The 25,775-nt window shown below is 37.6% G+C and overlaps 1 protein-coding gene across 1 annotated transcript in view; it reads left to right on the top strand.

The window, feature by feature from the left end:
• Nucleotides 1–25,775, top strand: part of ptgir (prostaglandin I2 receptor) — a 43,957-nt gene that overhangs the window by 1,142 nt on the left and 17,040 nt on the right. The window contains exon 3 of the mRNA XM_036563642.1: nt 451–1,390. Coding sequence (XP_036419535.1) covers nt 557–1,390 — 834 coding nt within the window. The 5' untranslated portion in view covers nt 451–556. The remainder of the gene's footprint in view (nt 1–450; nt 1,391–25,775) is intronic.

The raw sequence follows: 25,775 nt of genomic DNA, 5'->3' as shown, positions 1-25,775 counted from the left end.
ACAGGGTTGAACCAGACTCATTGCTTTTTCCCTTCGAATACCAACCCAGCGTATTCTGATGATATCAACAATATGTGGTATCAGATTGGCATTATCTCTAGTTGTTTACTGCACTGAAATCAAGGACACTCATTTGTTATTCATTGGAGTCAGAAATGGAAAATTGGACCCGTCTGAGCATTTAAGGGGTTAAATAGTATTGGATCAATTCTATCAATGTGATATGCTTAACTCCTTAAATGGCCAGTTTTATCACACGCTTCTATAATCTAAGAATAGTTTATCCAGTTTGCACTGTAGTCCCTGTAGAGTAATAAGACTTAGTTTGCAGTAAGTCTGGGATTTTAAGGGGTTTAAGTAAGGAAGAAACATGCACATCTTAGTGTACACCTCTGCTGCAGAGTATCAAAATGTGTAAGAGTAACTTTTTGACCCATCTCTGTTCCACAGTGTTTCTTCTTACTTAACAAGGAAAGATCCGGCTGTTTTCACACAGTGGACCACACAGCCTTCGCCCTGTCCCTTTTTCTGGGATCAGGGTAAGGGCAATCCAAAAATGCTCCATAACAATACCTGTGAGAACATCACCCACATCGTTGTGGACAAGAACCCGGGGAACCTGGTAGTGAGTGCTATTATGTTCCTGGCTGGTGTGGTGGGCAACCTACTGGCACTAGCCATCCTTGGCTTTCGCCAGAAAGAACGTCGAGCTAAATCTTCTGTCTTCTGCATCCTGGTGACGGGGCTGGCTCTGACGGACCTGGCCGGTACGTGCTTGCTCAGCCCACCTGTATTTGTCTGCTATGCCCACAGCACCTCTCTGGTGGGGCTGACTGGAGATATGCGGCTGTGCAGACTCTTTGCCTTCGCCATGACCTTCTTCGGCCTGGCCTCCATGCTAATACTTTGCGCCATGGCGGTGGAACGCTGCCTGGCCATCAGCCACCCGTACTTCTATTCCAAGCACGTGCGTCGCAGCTTTGCAAAGGCTGTGCTCTTCCTCATCTACCTCTTCACATGTGCCTTCTGCCTGCTGCCCTTCTTCGGCTTTGGACGCCACAAGCAGTACTGCCCCGGCACATGGTGCTTCATCAAGATGGAGGCCGAGGGCGAAGGCAAGGAGGAGGAAATGCGGACACTATCCTTCTCTCTGTCCTACGCCGTGCTCATGGCTCTGCTCATCGCGGTGGTCTTCATGTGCAATGGCTCGGTCATCGTCAGCCTGTGCCGCATGCACCGCAGCCAGATGACCCGTCGTGGCTCGGTGGTCTCGGCTGGACGGAAGAGAAGGATGAGCTCCTGGTTCGGTCAGGGCGAGGAGGAGATGGACCACCTGGTGCTGCTGGCCTGCATGACCATCATCTTTGTTATCTGTTCACTGCCGCTCACTGTGAGTACATTATTCAGTCTTGATCACATCCTGCTTAATTAGATCATTAGTTTGTTGATTTAGTGGTTCATTAGCACCAAATCAGTGGTGTAACTAGGATCTTAGGGGCTTCAGTACAAAAAAAATGACCAGTCTTATTCCTTTTTCCAGTCCCATGACATCAGTTTACATTAACGTAGCTGACAAATTGGCCTATTTCTGCAATTGCGTGAAAGACTATTAGCTGTAAAAGGTCATTTGGGTTGCCTTTATCAGTTACTTGCTTTTGAAATGATGGTAAATTGTTAACAGTTGTGATTTGTTTAGTCTGTGAGTGCTTAAGATGCCTATATTCTCTTCAGAGGGCATATGGCTTTTTGGGTTTAACAACATGCTGATTTCAAGCCGCAATCAATCAGTTAGACCATTAATTCCCATTCAACTACCTCCTTCATGCTTCTCGCACGTTGGTACAAATGCTGCATGACTCGCACAATGAGTCTTACATAAAAAAAGCCTAGTTTGTCTGAGCGTTCAGTGTCTGAGTTGGAGGTGGGTGTGTCATGGCCTCATAAGGTCTTGCGTAACACAGGCTAGTATTTGAATAGAAAGTCTAACCACCTGCCATGTTATTCCAGCCCTGCTTCAGCCTTTTTGCCTAACTGAAAGGGTGAAATGTTCGTTACGAGTCTGACAACCTTGGAGGACTGGATTAGACCAGCCCAGCTTTCGTTGGCCCATGTGTCAGTCCCAGGCCTGTGTTTACAAACTCTTGTATCTCAGGAATTCAGTGCTAATGTCAGGTCAGGTTCCTTTCCATGTGTTTGTTTCTGTTAGTATTTTTTTTTTTGGCCAGACACGAAACTGATCCAGGAACAGTACTGATTTTGTAATTTTGTCATTTTGGGAAGATCCTGAAATTCAAGGAACGCAAAAGGAAAACATGCTATGATTTTCAAGGAAAGAAACATGGCTGCTTTGCATACTTTCAAGACAGGTTTTTCTGGGAACTAACTTTGTTGATTCCCCTCTATCACAATGTTTCCTTTATTTGATTTTCATTGTTGAATATCAGATAACTAAAAGGAGTTGCTACAACTAACAGCTGACGAAAGGAGAGAGGTCCTGCTCTCAGGGATCAAGAAACTGCAAGAAACTGACTGCTAAAGAGAAAGAATTAAAGACACTTCAGGAGCTCTTTTTCCATTTGATAAGATCTAAAATACACAGCAAGTAGTGCTTCATGCTTTTCATCTGTGCTGAAGCTTTTAAACCTGAATACGTCAAATTGAGGAAATGGCTCATTCTTAGTATATGCAGACAGTCAGACAGCTTGTGGTGATTCTAAGTGGGTTGAATTTGAGTGAGATATTTTATAAATGTGAGGCAACCGAACCACTGTGGTGTATTATTATAATTATTATACTCTTTAATGACTCTCGCCACCCGTCTCTCTCTCTCTCTCTCTCTCTCTCTCTCTCTCTAACTCTCTCTCTCTATCTCTATCCCTATTTCTGTCTCTATCTCTATTTCTGTTTCTATCTCTATCTCTATCGCTCTCTTAGCTTCCCTGTTTTTCTTTGTTTATATAGTACTGTGCAAATGTCAGAGACCATCCTACCATCCAGTCAAAACAGCCAATGAAGTTATTCATTCATGTGCGAGGAAGAGGAAAGTCAAAGGAAAATAGGTGAAAATATGGGACTTTTCAGAACTGGAGTTCAACAAATTCCTGAACAATGTGAAGAAAAAGGGACTCCTACCAACAATGCAAGACCCAGTAGACCATCAAATTTGTCACCGTCAGATAAACAGTACTTAAAGCTTTTCTTTGGGAGACAGGAGAAAATCAATCTCCACTCTTAGTTTAAATCTGAAAAAAATCCACAGGTTTTTCTGTCCATCCTGCCACTGTGAGAAGACAACTCAACACTACGGGTTTGAAAGAATGTGTAGCTATCAATAAGCTCCTACAGAAAAAAAAGGAAACAGACAAAAAACATGAAAATCTGCAAATCAAACAAAGAAGCTGTGTTTTCAGAACAATAGACTGACCACCACAGAGTCCAGATTTCAACATCACTGAATGTGTTTGGAATTATTTGGATAGTGAGAAGCAGAAAATGCAACCAACTTCTAAGACTGAACTTTGGAAGTGTGGAAAAATTTCCCTGCAGATTTCTTTGAAAGACCACAAGACGTGTCCCAAAAAGAATGAAAGAACAATACAGTACTGTATGTTACGTTTATAACTCTTAGTCTTGTAGCTTAATTTAATATGTGCATTAGCATCATAATATCCAGAGGTTTTGTAGACATCCAGTGTTTCTTCTGAAAACAATGGTATTAAAGGGTGTTTGTTGCCCCTTTGCTGCAGTAACAGCCTCTAGTCCGCTGGGAATGCTTTACACTAAAAGTTGAACATTGCTGCGAGTATTTGTTTGTATTCAACCACAAGACGGATAATTAGCTATGAATCACAAATGCTACTCATCCAAAAGGCATTGGATGGTGCTCCAAAGACTGTAGTTTTACTGCTCCAGAGTCGACTGCTGTGTGTCACTGCTCACACTATTCAGTGCCTGCAGAAAATTAAGTTGAATGAAATTTCATCAACCAGCACCCACACACACGTGTGCCAGCCCCTGAGCCAGATACAGGGAGAGTACGCTCTCTCTTGCTCTCTCTCTCTCTATACTGGTCTTTCTTGTTAGGACAGCCTAACGGTGTGGATATGCCCTCCAGGTTAGCGTGGCAGTACTATTGTTTGATAAGCAATAACTGTGGAGAGAGAGAGAGAAACACAGATGCAAGAGAGACATGAGGACAGCAATGACTTACAATACCAATACTTGGAATCTCCTTTGCTCTGGTGACACACTATATTTTTAGTGTTATATGAGTCAATAATTACTTAACCTGTAGTATAATAATTCCCTTAGACACACCAAAACACACACACATATGTCAGCCTTTCTTCAGACTCTGTAAAGTACTTTAAATAGTTAACCAAAGAATATGTCAGTCCTGTGACCCAACTGAAAGATATTAATAGAACAAATGAATATCCCATTGACACAAATACTTATTGGGTACAAAAATTAATCTGTATACTTGACTTTTGCTTACCACCCCATCTCCAACTTATTTAGGAATAAAAATAATGTTTTGCAAATTGAGTGAGATGATATGATATCATTTAAGCCTTCAGAGTAGTAAATTGTTTTTATTCAACATTTATACTGTGCCGTTTTTACAACCTTAACATAGTGCATCAAGCGTAACATGCCCAATGTCACACAAAACAGACAGAGTAAACATTTACTATTAAGTGTTTTGCAAAATTCATAGAATAATCATGTAATTTACCATTAAAAAGTGACTTTGTGGCAGCCAGTTTTTCATGAATTATTCCACCTTGTCACAAATTAGGTATGATTGATAACTCATTCAGGTACGAAAATCTATGATGTGGTAAGAGTAACATGTAACATGTTAGAGTAATATGTAATATATCCTTTGGGGGACCAAAATGTATGGGTTTTTGACATAAAAAGATCAATTTAGTATGTCCATTGTTGGGCCCTGGACAAGGCAATTGTGCCTATTAGCTCCAGGGGCACTGGAAAATGACTGACCCTGCGCTTTGACCCCAGTTTCTAAGATGGGATATGTAAAGAATGGAATTTTGTTGTACTGTGCAAGTATAATGACAATAAAGGTACTTAGCACTGATCTCATGAAATGACCCACACAGTCTCATAAAGCTATTTATTTCAGCTACAGATGAAACAAACAAATTGATATCTGTTATCAGTGTTAATTTTTTTAACTATTCAGCCAGGTCAAAAACAGTACAATTATTACCAAATATACCAGTTTATTCGGGATACTGATTGAAATACATCTTAAACCCTTAACAGGCCATGGGCCTGCCAGCAGACCCAAAGTTTTATTACATACTTCTATAATCTAAGAATATCTCAACCAGTTTGCATTAAAGTCCCTGTAGTTACTGATTAATAAGCCTTTGTATGTGATAAGCCTGGGATTTTAAGGCATTAATCTATTATTTTTGTCATTACCTTTACACAAGTATGCCACAAATAAGTGCACAGGATACAAATGCAAAATATGCTAAGGCTCAGAGTCAGGGATATTTCAGTTATCAAAACTTAAGCTTTTGACCTAAAACATTGTTTTCATGAGGGCAGGAGTCCAAAAAAGGTGCAAATAGCACTATTTGTGTGGATGAGCATCTTTGTGTGCATTAGTGCATTAGCACATCCGTTTAGATGGCAATGCAGCTCCTTCCTTCAGCTAACAGTGCAAAAAAAATCATAGAAAAACAGACATTGACACCACACTTCTAACTTACAGTCACTGTGGTTTTAGCACTTTCTCGCTATGCTTTTGCCGTATTCTGGCACGAAAGTGTTTTCTCTAGATCCTCACCAGTGGCCGCTGTGTGAAGTCATGCCCTGTGAGCTCAGTTTAACATATTTTATAGGATTTTTAGATGATGTTAAAGTGAAGTATTCTTACATTTTCCCATATTTCTCACCCGTGTATAATCCTGTGCACTCTCAGAAATAAAGGTATGAAACTGTCACTGGGGCAGTACCCCTCTTGTCACTGTGGTGGTACCCTCAAGGGTACATCTCAGTACCTTTAGAACATAATTGTACCACAATCCATTGAAATTTTTTCTAAGTTGTATTGACTCCACACACCCCGTCTCGTCTCCGGGCTTTTTATTTTATTGTTCTGTTTTAAAACATTAGGTCATGAAAAGGTACTAATATATAATTTTCACATGGAAAAAACTTATTTAAGGTTCACAAATGGACCTTAAAACCACTGTTGTTGGTACATTTGAGGGTACATTTACATTGTTGGTACCTTGATGAACGAGAAATGTGCCTGCACAGAACCTTTATTTCTAACAGTGTACTGTAGTCTGTATTTGTATTTGCCCACTTTCATTCAAGTGATGTAGAGGGGAGCATAAAGGTCATCAAGCCAACTAATCCATAAGATTCATTGCCGACGATTTTTTTATCACTGATGTCATCGATAACAACAGTTAGTTGTTAGTTGTTAGTTAGTCTGGGATTCACTATTTTGTGTAATAAAAGTATTTTATTTACTTCACTTGCCAAATATGGTTCTTAATAAAAGTGAAGGGATATTCCAGAATAATAAGCCACTGTTAACTACAATAACAGATTTTCTTTAACATCCAAAATGATTTTATTAAAAATCTATACATAAATACTCTGTGATACATACTGTGATATTGAAGATATTATATTGATACTGAAGAAATGTTTTTTGCATTTTTGTCCATACTGCTCAATATTTACATATTATTTGTAATATTGCTATAAGATAGCAATATTAGTGACTTGACAGACTCCTGAAAGTTCTCTGAAGAAATGTACACCACTCATGACCAGTTTCACAGACCCAGATTAAGCCTAAACCTAGCCTAAGTATAATTTTTAATGGTGGAAGGCCATTGGAATTACAATTTAGTCTGAGACTAAGCTTAATCTATGTCTATGAAACCTGCATTCAATGTATCAGTATAGGCAGACAATAATGCAAAACTGAATTAAATGAAACATACACTCAAGGGTGTCCTAAGGGTATTACCCAAGGTAAATCATAAGGAAATCTGTTATTGTGTCTCCATGTTAACTTTAACCAATTGCTAAATATGATGTTGAGATATATTTTGTGTATACAGCGTTCAAAGAGTTTGCAAGGCAAGATGAATGAGATCTCAGATATGCCCAGTTAAATCAAAGCAGTAAGGAAAACACATATGAAACGCATTTTAAATGCAAGTTTATTTTATTTTTTTTATCTGAAATATGCCTAGATATTATACTTCAGTTACATATTTTGCAGACTTTGTTGTATCCACATTGATGAACTGGAATCAATCCACACACAGCTGAATTCTTTTCAGAGAGAACTGTGGTCTCTTTCATGTCAACTGAGCAATTGGGAATAAGCCAAGCAAGGCTAGCAAGGCTGACGAGTTGTGCAGACATTGCCTCACCTCTTTCAGGCTCTTACCTGACTGCTTACATTGTTTAATGAGTCACTTATTTCTGAGATACACTGTTAAAAATAAAAGTTCCTAAACAGTTCTTGGAGACATGGCTCTGTGATGATTCTGTGATTTCACACACAACATATACAGAATTGCTCTTATTCTTTTAAGACCTGCTTTTAGATCTTTCCAGCTTTGCAAACTTTTTGTGTTTTGCACTTTCATGTTTTTCAATTTTTTGACAAAATTATAAAGTGTTCTATATTTCCAGATTTAGCACAACTTCAGCTAGTAAGACATTCTCAGTAAACATTTCTACACACTATATTGAGGAATTAGTCCACAGAACCAGAGAAGCAAAAAAAAACAGTTTTGCAGTTTTTATAAACAAAAACACTTTAAACCAGAATATAGAATGCAAACTTTAACACAAAAAAGGCAAATCTCTTTGAACTTAAATACAAGTAATTTGAACTTTTCACTTCTTTGTTTTTTCAAGTTATGCCCATTAGTCTGGGCAGTGCATTTTAAGGAATGTTGCTTATGTCGAAGTTATATATATATATATATATATATATATATATATATGTGTGTGTGTGTGTGTGTATATATGTATATATATATATATATATATATATATTTATTTATTTATTTTTTTGCAGCCAATTCATGCTGCATTGAAAACTTTAATGTTCCTGACTTCATCATCTGACTTTTTACTGGTGGGAAACTTTTAGACGTTTTTAGATGGTCTTTAACATACTTCCTATAGCGTGTAAAATTTAATGAGTCATGAGTTCATGAGTTGAACATGTCTCAGTACATGCTCATCAGTGTTTTTACTTGCTATACTCCACTCTCACACTGCTCTGTATAGTTTTGCAGTTTCCTGCTCTAGAAGGAAATGATTAAGCTCTTTTTGAGCTAAAACCAGTTGTGTTAGAGGGAGGTGGCTGAGGATTTAAATCGCGACCCACTGTACTAAAAAACCTGGGGACGAACTGCATAATTTCGGACATTCCTGCCTCAACACACCTGATGATACTTATAATGTATTTGATAATTAGTCGATGAGTTGGATCAGGTCTTGTAAAGAACTCTAGCCTGCTGGACTGGAATTTAAAATCGGCAAAATTATATTACAACAATCTTATTTATACACATAATCCGATCAAGTCATAGTTTTCTGTGTAGGTAAATTGTGACTGAAACTGGGGAAATGAATAATTGTTGTGTGTCTGTCTAATGTGGCCTGAGTTGTGCTGTGTGTGTTCTGTTATAATAAGAGGAACTAATGAAACTCCCTTTCCCTCTCACATACTTATCTGTAAATTCTGACAAAACACAAAAAAAAGTTACGTAAAAATTTGATCTTGCATAAGAAGCACCAAAAGTATTCTTTAAAGGTTTTAAGACTTAATGGTTTGCATAGTCCAAGAGACTTTTTTTGGGCAACACCTTGATACAACAGAAAGGACTTTTATTTTTCAGATGAGAAGTGAAAAATCATTTAACCTTTAGAAGTTGGGAAAAATTGCTGTACTATTCAGATACAATCATGCAATTACATATTTAATTACATAGAGGGTTAGGCAACGAATTACATCTACATTTGAGTTGCTAGGAAGGTACGTTACGATATTTGAATCTTATATGTATTGGCAGATAACTGCTTAAAAATGATCACCTTTGGAGGTGTTTAAATTTGACAATCACAGAACATTTAGGTCATGCTGGGCTGCTGTGCTAAAATGTCTACATTTTATTCCTTTTACTGCATTTGTAACCCTACAGAAATACATGTTATGTGTCTCTACAATGATAATCCAGGTGGATCTAGTCCCAGTTTCTACATTTTATGAGTGTTTATGTTTTGGCATGATCACTGCTAAATATGAACATGAAAAATACTGGATATGGAGATCGGCCCACAGCACCCATGTTGGAGCATCTGTATAATACAGATACATTCTGTATTGACAGAATCAGACTGCACTTTTAACTGTTATCTGTTTGTTTCAATGCCAAAAATGTCAATAAATGTAAAATATTTTTTATGCAGTGTAAACACATTTAAATAATAATAAAATATCTCCTCTTCTACTTACAAACACAAATGTGGTATGAATGGAAAGTTTAGAATCTGCACTTTCAATACAATTGCTCTGCTTGTTTAGTTGATGTCTAAGTAAGAAATTATTACTAACTTGACAGGGCAGCGCTAGCTTACAACGCTAGCTTGACAGGGCTTACGCTAGCTTTTTACACCTTTCACTGTTGTGCAGCTTCCTTACATCAACTGAGAAAGTGCTCTTTTCAATAGCTCTCTTGCTCAGGGAAATTGATCAGCAATCCTTTTATGGACTGATCTTATTAACGCTAGCTTATAACGCTTCATAATTTAAAGCAGTGGCAGAACACTGCTGATTGCTTTTTCATTGTTTTTCTGTATGATTCTTGGTAGTTACTATGGTGTTGCTTTGAGGTTTCCAGCTTGTTGTTGGACTGTTGCTTGGCGGTGTTGCCAGTCTAATGCTGATATCCTAGGTGGTTGTTAAAGGTGTTGTTAGGCTATTTCTATGGTATTCCAGGTGGTTGCTAAGGTGTTGCTAGCCTGTTGCTATGGTATTCCAGGCAGTCGCTAACGTGCAGCTAAGCTGTTGCAGTGGTATTCCAGGTGGTTTCTAATGTGCTTCTAGGCCATTGCTATGGTATTTGCATTGCCAATTTTTGACCGAATAATAACAATAAGAAAAAAAAACTAAGAACAGTAAGTTGGCTTTATTAAGCCAACCTAATTAATATTCAATTACACTTTGCCTTTGTTATGACTTCTGAGGGTTAAATAGCAGATGCAGCAGTGAGAAGCCACTGGCAGCAGTGACTATCAGCACTCATACATTCTGAGAAACGGCCGTGCTTTTTTACGAACACCTTTTACAGCCTTTTAATGCATCTTTTTGCCCGCTGAAATGAACACAAACAGCAATTGCGCTGTTACAGCACGCTATAGTGGGAGTGAAATCACTGAGATCTCTCTCCTACAGGTGTTTTATTGCAGCCTTGAACATTTGTCATCTGAACTTAATTTACAGCTTGCCTGCTGTTAACAGTCACTGTTTGCTCAACAAACGCACATCAGACATTAGCCTTGACTCTTATTGAACCACTGTAATTCTGCACTGTTGAGTTCTGGGACACGGGTGAAATTTGTAAAGGACTCGGATCCGCCCTTTTACAGCTGCTGTAGCTTCCTGTGTTTTTCTTCTCATGCTTTAGCAGTCTTAGTCCATTACAGTCATCATTCTAATTGGGCATTAAAACATCTCATCAGCCTGACTGTGGGAGGGGCTATCACAAAGTTGAGCAGACTGTGCTCTCTTTGCTCTTCCATGACGTGAGTTATTCTAATGGGCTGCTTGTTTCGAATGTAATGCGTAATAAGGAGGGCTGTGACTCAAGCCTTCTTCGAATACAGAGACACACAATCAGCCTTTCTCCAGTTATTTCCATGAGGAATAATAGAGGTTCCATGTCATTTTTCATTAACTCTAACTGGACATTATTACAGATTAACTCTAAACAAGAGGCATAACAATACATTTTCAGTTCTCAGAAGTTCAAGATTCAGTTTGATTTTTGATATTTTAAGTATTAAAAATATTTTGAGTCTAATTGATGAACAGATTAGATGGGCTCTGAGAAATACAAATTTATTTCAGAACTAAAGAATGCAAATTAGCATGTCTATGTGCAAAATAGTCATATGTACAGTTCTGTGCAAAAGTTTTAGGCACCTGGGCTGGTTTAAAAAGCTATTCATCTGGTCAGTAAATATTTATTTGTTCAGACAAACAGTTATATTAAATAAATACAAATAACGTAAGAACAATAAGTAGGGATTTTATGTATGTTAATGTGTTCACTTAACCAGTTCTGAACCTCTGCTCAAGGAAGGCCAGTATCAATTGTAGTCTTCATCCAAAACCTTGTTTGGCTAATCAATACTTCATTATGTTAAATGAAGAAATCTAGTTCTTCAAACTAGCTCACAAGATATTAACTATTTTGTTTTTTTTTAAATCTATCATTGTTCTAATGCGAAATTGTGTTTTTACAAGCACAAGCACACTTATTGCCAAGATAAATGGTTTTAAATAATGTACTTAGGGCACATTTAAAACAACAGAATGTTGACCAACCTGTACAATTCAATAAAACAAATCGATTCTAAAAGAGAAAGTAATAAATGTATAGAGAGCAGATGTGTAAGATAGTAAGACATTTGCAGTTTCTATAACAAAATAATAAAACACAACAGACAGAAAATATGGGTCACTATCTGTTCAGATCAGTTGGTCAGTTTTTTCTTTTTTTGTTACAGTTATTTACAAATAGCTTTTCAAAATGTGTGCTTGAAAGACATGGCTGTGTACCCTGCGCCAGTAAGATAATAAGTGTTTGCACAGGAGACCAAAAGAAATTACTATCAATCAATTCTGTTTGACAAAGAGATCAAGCATTAATAGTTGAATATTTGAATGCAGTGTAGCTGCAGTTTTCTGAACAGAGCTACAAACATGATGATGGATGTGCTGATGAGGGCCTGTTAACCTGCCTTTGTACTTTAACAGCTATAAAAGGCTTTAAAAATGCCAAAACTAACACATTTAAGCTATCAAGGCCTTAATTTTACAAGACCATTTAGAGTGATCTGAGCTTTTGGAGGCACATTTAATAGTATTATGGTTAATCCTTTCATTCTCAGTTTATACAACTAAACAAGTCTTGCCTATATACAAGTTTTGTTTTTAAACATGTATTAAAATAATGTTTTGATTTACTCTTGTTTGGGAAACACAACATCATAAAATGTTTTTTTAAGAAGTCTTTTTTTGTCTGAGTGTCTGTGGGGGTGGTTTGTTGGTGTTTCAAGGGAAAGTTCTCAAATAGGGTTTCCATGTTGAGTGTCTGTTTACACAAGTGCAGTATTTTTTTAAAGTGCCTTAGCATTTCAGATTATTTATTACTAATAGGTCGAAGAAAAAAGCAGTGGAAAATAAGAATGGAGAAAAAGCAGAACCCTGCACATTACACTCTTCCTCTTCATAGTTGTCCATGATTTGTAATTATTAACTTATTTATCAGGCATTAACGGTACAGAAATAACTGTATAATCTAAATGGCCTTTAACAATATCCAGCCAGCTATAACTCTAACTGAAGTAAATATAATAAGGAAGATTGTATGCAAATTTACCACAAACTGAATGAGGAATAAAAAACATCACTGCACTACTAGCCCGCCAAGAAATCTCACCTACACTACATGTTGCATAAATAGAACTGGATTTTCCAGTTAAAGGTATGAAAAAGTTACAAATGCTGCACAACAAAAAATTAAGCATTCAGTGAACTTAGATGGATCTAGCAGGGATGTCTATTTGAGTTAATACCTCAAAATGTTTTATGGATTTAATCACAGCAGCAATTATATCTTTCACCGTTGTGCAGCTTCCTTACATCAACTGAGAAAGTGCTCTTTTCAATAGCTCTCTTGCTCAGGGAAATTGATCAGCAATCCTTTTATGGACTGATCTTATTAACCATTGTCCTTTTTAAGACCCTGTTCAAGGTTCAAGATCAATAATGAAGTGAATGAATGCATTACATGTTTGTGGAAATCTGGGTTCACAGCCCTTTAAGGCTGACCTGGAGTAAAGAGATGACTGTGATTATGCTGAATTCTTTATTTCAGCAACCTTTCCTGACCAGTTGGTTTGTTTTAGAAGTGGTGGACGGTTAGACAAATCAATACACATACAAATGGTGCATATAATTAGATAGGGTTATATAAAACCTATATAAAGCCTGCTGTATTGATGGCTCAACAGATAAGTGAATTATTAAGAGTGTATCGCTGAAAAAGACTAAAAAAAAACAACAAAAAAAAACAACAACAAAAAAAAAACAATAAACATGTTGGGCACTGGCTCCTAATTAAACCATGTCAGATTGGGATGTGCTATTTGACAGTGTCATAGAAAGGTTTTGGGCCACCACAAACAGCCAGAAAAGCTTCAGTTCACCTTCGCATAGATCATGTATTCTACAAGTCTCTGAAACTGTACTGGAGGGATGGATGGAACATGGTTCTTCTAAAAGATATTCCCTCGGTTGGTGTTTTGATGGTGGCGGTGGAGAGTGCTGTCTAGCACATCAGTTCAAAATCTTCTAAAAGTGTTCAACTGAGTTGAGATCTGGTCACTGTGAAGGGCTTAGCATATATATCATATGATACTCACCAGACCATTCGGTGACTCCTGATACCTTGTTAATGGCGGCATTCTCATTCTAGAAGAGACCACTCCCATCAAGATAAAAATGTTTCATCATAGGATAAAGGTTATCAGTCACAATAACATTTGATTCACAGTCACCCTTCCCTCTGAGGGGACCCAAACCTTGCCAGAAAAATGTCTTCCACAGTTCAAAAGAGCCACTGGACTCTCTCACTGTAGGGGTCAAGGATTCAGGCCTGTACTGCTCTCCTGGTGCATGTTGCACATGCACTCGCCCACTTTTGGAGAATACTGTGATGACTCATCTGATCTTTTTAGCATTAATAAAGAGTAGTATTGTGGTATTCTTCTGTACTAGCTTGTAGGTTAATAGAATGTTGGGTTAGGTTAGTCAGATTGAATAGATATTTTAAGGTGTTTGCTGAAATTCATTATTTACCTACAGGCTCAATAGCAAGTATTCTGTCCATACTGGCTTCAGTTACCTTTGTCTCTACTCTTAAGAGAGATGAAAGTAATGTCATGTAGAAACCATTCACTACTCACATTCTCCATACAAGCACAGAGCAGCAACACAGTCGCCACATATAAGATTACATGCATTCTCTTGTCAGGCTTTACCATCAGATGAAAATAATAGCAGAAGAACTGCTAGAGAATATTGTATTGCTGCATTAGAAGCATATTTGGGTTTCTAAAAGCAATTTTGCTGTCATAGTTTCTATGGAAGTCTAAGCGAGGTCATCTTTTTTGCACTACATAGCAGAAGCATAAATGTTACACACAAAAACAGTTTGAGAAAAAAGTTGTTTTTGAAGAACAATGTTGGACTATTCCTTTAAACCTGAAACCTCTGTGTAAAAAGAATTGCTTGATAATGGCACTGGCCCAGCTGGCTTATAGAGAAAAGAAATACACAAAACACCCACAAAACACATGGGATTTTGGTCTGACGGCGATTTTCATGACATCAAAGCATCCTGAAAAAAACAATCTCCATGCTCCACCGGAAGTCTTCCTCTGTTTGTGACTTGAACATTCGTGCTGTAGTTCTTTGCAGGGAGAGTGTGCTGAAAAATGAGGTGCTGTTCGGAACAGCTATGATGACACAGTTGGATGTGGTTTCTCCGGATATGCACACAACCAGTCATTTGTGTTACTCACAAAACTCACATGTGAGATTAATGTATGTGATGAATGAGTTAGTAAGCCCACGCTGTTTGTTGCTTAAGCCCCTTGGACAGACCAGCAAGTACTGGAGAACATCTGAATAGTATACAGACATTCAGTTAACCCCTGGAGTATTCATAGCATAGACTAATGTGACATGATAAAACACATTGGCTGATGTAAACAACTGGAATTTAACTTCATTTGGTATAGCTCTGGCCTAACGTAATCAATGGTCATTCAGTGAAACAATGATGCATGTCCTTATTAAGGACTGGACAGGTGAATATCACTTTACGTTTTCTCTGTTCGTGGTTCAGCAACCACGGCACTTTCTAAATGCCCTCAGGCTGCAAAGTATGAGTGTTTTCAATTATTTCAGAGGCCATAGCCAATAGAAAATATGACCAATGATTTAAAGAGCTTGATCTCTCTTGGGGCCCAATGTACATGCTGTTTGTGTTTTGTATCTTTTGGCCAACTGTGTGTCAAACTACAATTCCACTGCAATGAACTATTTTATTTGGAATCTGTTAGAGCTTATGGGAGTTACCCTTGAGTGTAGTGCCAAGCACCAAGGATTTGATCTAAAATCAGCTCAGAGTACAGTGGTTTATACAAAAGATTATTTCTTTTCCCATGATCAGACTTCACCCCAAATATATAGTGTTCCGTGCAAAAGGCTTAAACATCCAAGAAAACTGTTTAAACCTACTTGACAGGGCAGTAAATGCCTGGAAAACACCATACAACATTAGAATAAATTCAAATAAACAAATTCAGCAAGACTTAAGAAGACTTTGGTTATTAACATGTTGAATAGAAAAATACAGTAAGTATATCTCAGGCTTGCTACCTGACTTCTCTGTGCTGACTTCTGTTAAATTTCGTCAGCAGCACACCTGATTTAATGTAACAAAGGACTGGTTAGCTGAAGCACATATTGGATGGTAGCTATAAACACTGGATTTCTTCAAGGAGTACTTTGGAAATGGTTGAGATTACACACTCACACACATCAAGTAATAAGTACTTTGTGATTCATAAAATTCCTCATTTGCATATTGTAGCCTTCGTATCAGTATCAGAAAAGCCAAAACTGTAATGATGATTAACAAACAATATATTGCATAGCTGTATTATTCACCTTCAGTTATAACAAAGCAGTGAATTGCATTGGTTTGGTTACAGTAAACGTTCTGGTCTGTGGTTATGTAGCTATCATGGATATAGTTAACATTATAGCTAATTACACTGTAAAAAAAACAAACAAACAAAATAATTGGGCCCCACTGGTCAAACTACACGTTTTGTTGGTTTTCTAAGTGAAATTAGGTGAACACATCCTCTACAGAGGACACACTTCTGCACATTTTAACTACTCTACCACTAATTACTCTTTATTTGCTGACTTTAACAAATTGGAAAAAATAAAACATAAAATGTGTCCTGTGCAAAAGTTAAGGCACATTTGAAATAATAGTATGTTTTATTTTGCAGGAAAAAAGTCATATTTAAGTGTGTTCTCTGTAGAGGGTGTGTTAACTTATTTTCACTTAGAAAATCAATAAAACCTTTTTTGGCAAGAGGTGTTCAAACTTTTGTCTATGACTGTAAAATTATAAGGCAGTTTACTTCACAGCTTTTTTGAGTTAACTCAACTTGAGGGCAATGGTGAAATCCTTATCCCTCAAGTTGAGTTAACTCAAAAAAGCTGTTATCCCCTTAAAATCCCAGGGTTATTGCATACTAAGGCTTACTATCCAGTAACTACAGGGACTTTAGTGCAAACTGGTTGAGCTATTCTTAGGTTATAGAAAACTTTGAGCTCACCATTGGGCTCTGGCCATTTAAGGAGTTAAGTCAGCTGACCCAACATTTATTTTTAGAGTGTAGAAAACTGTGGTTAGTTTCTATACAAAACTTATTTTAAAGGAGATTTACATGTTACAATCCTTACTATGATACCAAAAAATGCCATTAAATGATATAATGTCAACCATGGTCTTGATTAATGGACTGTTGGGTCTTAGATTAGTGGACTGTTGACCTTTGGCCTCAGAACATACCTTAAATTGAACCAGTTAACTCAATAAAAGCAGAGACATGACAGAGCATCATTTACTGCCTTTTTCCTTTGTCCAACCAATCAGACTGGGTCTCTTTAAATCAGTGGTAAAATTGACTGAATCCAGAGGGAATTTCAGAGCTCATGATTCACCAAGACTTCCTTGCTAACCACAGAACCCACAATGGTGCTATAATGCTCTGTGTAATAATGTTAATAATGGTTGTTGTTTTTTTTCCTGTATATATATATATATATATATATATATATATATATATACACACACACACTATATATATATATATATATATATATATATATATATATTATATATAGCTGGTCTGTAAGTTTAACAATTGCTTAACAAGAGTCCTGTGGTCATTTAACCATTTTCCAGAATAACAGATTTTTTTTTATTGATTGATTGATTGGTAGATTATAGCAATGATTGTTTTGGGTGACTGGTAGTCAGTCTTTCCATTCCAATGCTAAGCACTGATTGTTAGTAAATAAATAGATTATCTTAAGGTTGGGAGACAAAGCACATATGGCTTTTTAGAAAAGTGAAAGTGGATATATATAATTATATTGAAACTCAAAAATGTGTACACTAATGAAGAACATTTCCAGCCATAATCACAAAATAAGCAGGCTTGGGACCACCATGAAAAACTGTTTCTGTCCTGGCCTTTCCCAGATTTATATGAGAACAACTATTTAACCATTGTATTTATAGATGTCTATGGCACTTTTCAGTGAGCTTGAATTTGAGTCATATCCTCTGCCCATGTCTTAATATATCTTCTGATTTTAATCTGGAAAACATTTACTTTTGTGGTCACAAAATGACAATAATGGACTGCATGCTGGAAGATGAAGATGCATAGTTGTGAATGAAGTAGGGAGTATGAGTATATGTACTGTTGCTGTGAGGAACCTACAGTACAGTAAAGGTGCATGTTGTAGGTATACAATTACTGACTGTAGCCCATCTACCCTTCTGCCTCATTCATTAGTGGAAAGAGACCACTGCTGACTAGATATTGTTTGATTAGTGGACCATTCTCAGCCTTCACCCTCCTAGCATTGATAATATTGTGTGATTGGGGGAGTCCTAACTAGCGGGTGGAATTGGAGACAACTAAATTGGGGAGAAAATTGGGTAAAAAAAAAAGGTACAAAAAGCTCAAAGCAGACAAAACGTTACAAGACAGACACAGCAGGATGTTGCTCAATGATTTTGTTAATTTTCAAAACAAGAAATAAACAGATTTCCATTGTTGCTCAACATAGACATAAACAAAATTATGAAATACCTAGATCTTATTTTCAAGTCTTACTTTTCAGAATTCTTAATATGCTTTATTGTTGGAGTTTGGGGCAGTGCTCCAAGACTCTTGTGCCCAGGGGTCTCATGAGACCATGATCCAAGACGCACTACCGTGTCAGTGTCTCTGCTGAGCTGAGAAAAGTCCTCCCAAATAATATCTGATCAGTCGTGGTCTTATGTTTGCCATTTTTCACTGGTAGATGGAGTACAAGGAGGCTAATAAAACATGCAGCCACAGATGGACTGCAGTCTATAATTGTAGACCTATAAAGTGCGCTTATATGATGAACGTTTGCTTTAAAAAATGGCCAATGAGTGTAGATATAAGATAGATGTTCCCAATAAACTGTCCAGTGTGCAGTGACGTGACACTAAACTTTCACTGCTAAAGCATGAGCCATTTGGCCAGCAGACAAACCCTCAGAGCTGCTCTCTCATGTTACTAACATTCAGTGAAGTCATTTCCACATCTGCATCATTGCCACAGGTGAGGAAGAGTCTTCGCTCATGTGTTTTTACAGTTAGGGCTGGGTGTTATAGGATGAAGGCTGATTAGAAGCTGTTGTGGAACTGTTCCAGTACTGTGGACATAGCTCTGTGAAGTTGTTTTATGATGAAGCCATGCAGGATATAGAGGTGGTAAATCCTATCCAGAGGTGTGTCTGTCCTTGTGTCAGCTGGTTCTGCTTGCTCCAGCGCACACAATAAGGACATTTGTATGTGACGACAAAGGAATATTTGCCCTGCTTCTTTCAAACTGTCCCCTTGTTCTATGATAAAAGAGCAAAATAAACACATAAAGGCATGACAGGCGTTATCTACTTGTCGAATTAACAGCAGAATTTGAGCAAGTGTTCTAATCTTTTTTATCTCGTGGTGCATCATTGCAGTTTTAAGTTTTGCTGATGTTCCCTTTTTATCTGAATGTTTTATTATATGTAATGACCTTTTAGATGTACTGACTGTTGTAATATATAGCAATTATTTATGACATTTTTCTGTGAATTGTAAACTATGGGCTTGAAAGTCATGGAAAGTTTTTTTTTATTGTAATGAATAACTTGTTATAGTACTGTGGCCTCAAGTAATGATTCAGTGCATGGTGTACTTTTCTTCCATAACCCAAAGGCTTTGTTACCTGTTGTATTTATTTTCCAGATACACCATTTGGATTTATGGCTAGTCATCCAAGAGCAGAGGGTACTTAGGAAAGCATACCTCTCTTGCAGCCACAGATATTCCAAGTGTATGGTACATATATATGTAGATGGCAAAATACAAATACAATGTGAAATGTGGTCACACAATTGAAACCATGCAATAAAAGGTCCCCATGAAATTTGAGGTTGAGTAGACTGTTGACCTGCTTTTTGTGATATCTTGTGTGTTCTTGATGTCGGGCTATGAGAAATGTTCCATCTTTCACCCTCAAATTAGTGCCCGACCAAACTGTCAGAGGAGTGTCGTTAAGATTTGTGTGTAATGAGTCTCAGCATTGACTGCAATGAGGATTGTATGTTACATAAGGATGTTGATAGTTTGGTCAGGTGCATTTGTGTGCATGTTTTATTTGCTAATGCATGTCCTGTCTGAAGTGCACCATCCGTTAAGCAGATGGAGACTTGGATCAGTAATAATTTGGCTCTTCATTAAGTCTTCATATGAGCTTCTCTCAAGAACTCCACGTTCCCAGGCTCAGAGCTGAATGGCTGTCTCCATGCCAGCCACATCAGCCTGTCTGTCTGCCCCAATGTCTCTCTGCATGATATATCAGTGGCCAATTTATTATTCACTGATACATGGCTAAATTTGATTATTATGGTTCCCAAGAAGCACAGTCGTGTAAGCTTTGGCCCTCTTGTTGAGAGATTGCAAGTCTGATCCCCAGAGATGTCACAGACATCCATGCCTAGGAGTCCAAGAGAGCATAATTACACTCAGCCTCTACGGGTAGGTTGGATCACTACCCCAATGCTAGCCAGTGCTGGAGTCTGTTGGCTGACACAAAATTGCTGTTGTCTTCCAAGCGTGTTGAGCTGTCCAATGACATGGTAGATCCAGAAGATGTGGTATACATACACACACACACACATATACATAAAACCATCCATGACACATTCTTTAGGGAACCGATAGTGATTCTTCTATGGCAATGCTCCAAAGAACCCTATTTTTGAGAGCAGTGTACAACACCATAGCCCTACATACTCGGCAGAGGGTCACCCTCAATGTATTTGCAGTTACCATCCAATACTTGCTTCAGCTAATCAATCCTTCATTAAATTAAATCAGGTGTGTTGCTGGCGGAATTTAACAAATTCACACAATGACGGGAGTGCAGTGAGAAGTCAGGAACCAAACCTGTGTTCTTCTTTATGGACAGTACTAGCTTTTCCATCTCTTAGCTCAGTTTATTACTTGGCACTTATTGGTTAGATTTGAAGAGCTTCAGCTGATGCTTACTGGAGGAGCTACTTGAGCTTGCGATCTTATCATCATGTTTCTCCTCTCAGTAGCCAGCACTTGATCGACAGAGAACAATGCTGTTAGCTTGCTGTATTGTGGGCATTGCTGATGTTAATCTGCACTCTCTTGTGTATCTGAGCAGGTCATCTCCATGTACATCTTAGATTCACTCACTCCATCAGCAAATACTGTTCCGCTCTGAGAGCTTTACATGAGCAGACACAAATCTAAGCAGAGGTTTGAGCTGCCATCTGAGAGATGAGTTGTCAGAATGCTTATACAGTCATGTGGAAAGTTTGGGTGCCATGGTCAAATGATTTCCTATGTGAAACTAAGTGATTCTTTACATCCTCTACAGACAACACACACTTTTTAATATACAATGATTTTTTATATGCTGAATTTAACTATTTGAAAAAATAAACATACAATGTAGGCTGTGCAAAAGTGTTGGCACATTATTATTATTATTATTATATTTCATGTTTTTTCAGTATGTGAAATGCACCAAATAAATAGAAATTGTGCACTAAAATGTACAGAAAAAAGTGTCATGTTTAAGTTTATTCTCTGTAGAGGATGTGTTAACTTATTTTCACTTAGAAAATGAACAAAGCATGTCACTTAACTGGAAACCTTCCAAATTTTGCCTACGATTATTTACCGTATGTCACCGTTTAACACTATGTGTAGTATATTGCTTCATCTGGCTAATATAATGTCTTTATTTATATATGTAACTGCAATCAGAGGGAGTTTTTGACAAAGCAGATTCAACACAGTCAGACTGGACTGGAATCACTGAACCAAGCATTCCAAATTTGTATCAGTTTCTGAATCAGTATCACTGGTGGGCACTAGTTAGTTCAGGGGTAGTCAGGTTTTAACCATACATATTTACTTTTGGTGCATTTGTCACTATGTTCTTCATTCTGAGTCCCCAGAGCAACAAAAATTGTCATCCAAATACAGTGCTGATGTGCTGTGCAGTTGGTGCTTCCACAGTTTCACCCAGCGAATTGAATCCAAACCAGGCTGGGATTATGCTTGGTCAATATAATGTCTCTATGTCATAGTATGAATCCTAAAGTGGATATAGCTGATTCAACAATATGGGCACACTCTGAGGTTTTAAAGGAGTCATATACAATGAAGAGGAGGCCTTTCTGATCCCTCAACAATTGCTGCTTCAAACTGAGTGTTCTTTGGCAAATATCAGACTCCATGGCAACACCAAACACATTCTTAAACCACTCATACTGAAATATGGAGTTGTTGACCTGTGGTTTATTGAATTCACCACAGTATAAACCCATAGGGACATAAGCCTGTACTTAGTGTACTACCACTTTGCTAATGCTCAAACAAATATTCACTGCCAGTTCATCATTTATTAATGCTTATGTGTATTTGAAATAAGTGATGAAATCATAACAAAAAATGAGATAAATCAGTTGGTTATGTGTGCACATGAAAATGAATTCTTTTTTGTTGTTGCTGTTCCTTCCATTACTTTTCAAAATGCTTGATTGGTATAACAGCTTGTCCAGCTCTCCCATGTTTACCCAGAAATTAATCTTCCACACCCCAATGCATGGAACCCTTCCTCTCTTCATTTATAACTTTTATGTCACTGCCAGTACAAATAAAGGAGTGAAAGGAAATCTCCATGGATCCTGATGACCAGCGGCGAGTTTGTGAATGTTTGGATGATGCCCTGAGTTGCTGAAAATCCTTGAGATCAGCTGCTTTTCATAAAAGCATGTCAGCTTTGTTTTGATTCCATTCTGGCTGATTGCATTGTGAAGGTAATACATGTTTGGCCCCAGAATCTCTTCCTGCACAACACAAGGTGATGCTTAATGTGCAGTACTGACCCACAGAACTAACGGGCATTGCTGCTTTTAATACTCCTGGTCTGGCCTCAACTCAGCTTCCTGGTGTTTGAACCATTTCCCTTCGTCCTGTCATTCAGACGCGCTTTTGTATGTCCGCCCTGTCCCTCTGGTCCTTTTAGCCTGACATCTTTCTCCAATTAGGAGATTCCCAGGTGGAGCCTGGGCTCTGGGCTGATCCGGTCATGATGTCACTCTGTTCCCATGCTATTGTCCTCTAATGTGTGGTCACACAGGGATCAGAGTCACTGAGGCTGCTTGGTGAAGCTATAGATAAAATTTAACAAGTTATTTTAGTAATGATATGGGGCAGCTTCATCAATGAGCGGCAGACAGAGGGGGTTTTCCACAAAACTTTGTCAGGATAGTAAGATTTTGTTAGAATTAATAAAACAAGCATTCCAGTTTAATCAGTATCATTGGAAGGCACCAGTTAGTCCAGGGTACTTAGGTTTTAGCACTTCCCTTTGAGTTTTGGTGCATTTTTTTTACTACATTCTTCATTCCGAGTTGCCAGAGCAACAAATATTGTCACTTTTCTTTTTTTACAGTAACAGTAATGATGTGCAGTTGCTCATCAGTTTGGAGCTTCCACAGTTTTAGCCATCAAACTAAACCAAAACTAGGCCAGGATTATGCCTTGGATGCCTTGGATTAATATACTATTTCAAGCATTTGTTGTTTCTTTATTGCAGTACGAGTTGGCTTGAAAGCTGAACGTCAACCATTCTGTAGTGATGTGGCTAATAATACTGCTGGCATTGTGAGAAGTAACAAAATGTATATAAAAACATGATCTGTACTGCAGTATCGTTATCCACAGTGCTAATCCCTTTGCAACATATCTATTGCACTTCCACTTTCGTGGAATGCGAGCTGGCAGTTCTCTGGTGACTTGCTCGAGCACTGAGTCATGCATATTGCAGGCTGTAGTCTCCATTTGATTATGAGCCAACATCATGACACAGACTAATGCTCTGTGGTCTCCTCTGCCTTAAAGGGTCATTTATGCATCAGTGCCAGGAACAGGCGGGTGTATCTTGGGTCAGGATTAAGACATTGCACCACAGGACTAGAATCAATCTTCCCCTTTTTATGGGAGGGGGAGCATATCTCACATTTGGCATTTTAGAAGGGAATTAAATAACAAGGCAAGGTGAGATTTATTGTTGTCAGTTAAGTATTTTTATCGCATTAATCCCTGACCTCAAAGTGGTCCAATTTGATTATGGTTTTAATTGATTTAGTGCATCATGAATTCTTAACTTTCATCCTGATTTAGTTCATACCAAAAGACAGCATGTCACTGGTGCCTTTTTGTGTGATTCAGAATAATTGTTTTAAAATACACATAGTACACCAGTATTAAATAAGATGGTTCTTCAAGGGTTCTTTATAGAATCTTGAACACTCAAAGAACCATTTGCATGCTTAAAGGGTTTTTTGTATGGAGAATGTGTTGTGTATGGTTCCATGTTGAGCCTTTTTGAAACGGGTTCTATATAGCACCAAAAAGGGTTCTTCTATTGTTACAAGCTTGACATCGTAACAATAACAGAACTCTTTTTTGATGCTGTATAGAACCATTTTCAAAAGGGTTGTATATAGAACCATATGCAACACGTTCTCCATCAATCAGAAGAACCATTTCACCATGCATAAAACCCTTTAAACATGCAAATGGTTTGTTGATGTTCATTTGCTCCTTGTGTTCATGGATCTATATAGAACCATTGTCTTTACTAAAGAACCCTTGAACACCATAGCAGAATGTACATAGGGAAAGCAACACAACGCACTCTTTTTTACATTTAAAAATAGCCTAACAGTTTTATTTTGGCTAAAATATTAGTGCATTCTTATTTAATTTTATCATAATTAAATATAATTGATTCAAAATCCAAAAACTATGTCATTGAATCACCAGGGCAGTAAATAAAACATACAAGAATGAGGGAAAAAAAAAACATTTTTGTGTGAGTGAGGGTGAGGCACCATGTTTTTAACAGCCACTCTGTGTTTTTTCCTGTTGCATATCATTTTTTTCGTTTGTCACTGAGAAAGTGTGCAGAGTGAAAGTGATTTGGCTGCTTGCGTTGCTATTTTTTATTTGCCCTGCAGAAGTGTAATGATTCGGTCCCTATGAATCACTTGAGACACGTCCTCACAGAATGTTTTCTAGTAGGTGATACAGAAGAATGACATTTTAGTCCAGGTGTACAGCTATTTTTGCCAAATTTAAACAGACATCTCCTAATCATTATGTTATAGCAGTACCTATACAAACAGTAACAGTTATCAAAGAGCTTAAAACTTGAAGAGTTTAATAATGAGGTCATCTTTATCGGAAAGGAAACCAGTGCTCTTAACTGATCACACAGCCTAATCGAATTTCTGCTGTTTAAGAGGAGGGAAATGCTTTTTGTTCTCATTAGGACAGAGAGAGCTTTGGTTCTAGGCTCATGCTTGACAAAAGATTTAGAGTGACAGTTTGTACATTCTCAGGTTTTTAAGCTACGTCTACTGAATGCATTTCAGCTTAAAATTTAAATAGCTGCATAGACTTAGCATTTGTAACTATAGCAATATATGTAAAATGAATATTGTCAATTTGTTTCTGTGGTTATGATGTGAAAGGTTAAACATTAAAAATGTATTTTTGCCAGTTTGTTCTCAGTTAGCTAGTTAGTTAGAGTTCAATGACATATAGTGTGACTGAAAAAATAACAAGCATTGTGTGCAAGAGAATAAAGAAAAGAGGCATATTTTCCATGATGGCAAGAGCCATGAGTGGCATTCACTGAAGCATTTCCACTTTCAGTCAAGAACTGTCAACCGCTGGATAGAGTTCATGGGTATCACTTACGATATTAAGAAGATAGTTCTTCATTCCTTTCTATGTAGCCAGTATTAACAAGCCTTAACAGGCCCAAGTGTTTGTTATGATTCTCCTCTGCTGCTGGCCGTTAATATAGGGTTACACAATGTATTGTTTGTTAATCATTTTCACTTATGTTCATTTGCTGTATTTAAATATTTGTATTTAAATAACAGAAGGCTGCAACATGCAACCAATCATGTTTCTCACTGTGTGATATTAGCATCTTGACCA

This window comes from Colossoma macropomum, unplaced genomic scaffold (genome assembly GCF_904425465.1).
Source record: "Colossoma macropomum unplaced genomic scaffold, Colossoma_macropomum, whole genome shotgun sequence".
NCBI classification, from domain to species: Eukaryota; Metazoa; Chordata; class Actinopteri; order Characiformes; family Serrasalmidae; genus Colossoma; species Colossoma macropomum.
The sequence above is the reverse complement of the archived record's forward strand: the minus strand, read 5'-3'. Positions and strand labels throughout refer to the sequence as shown.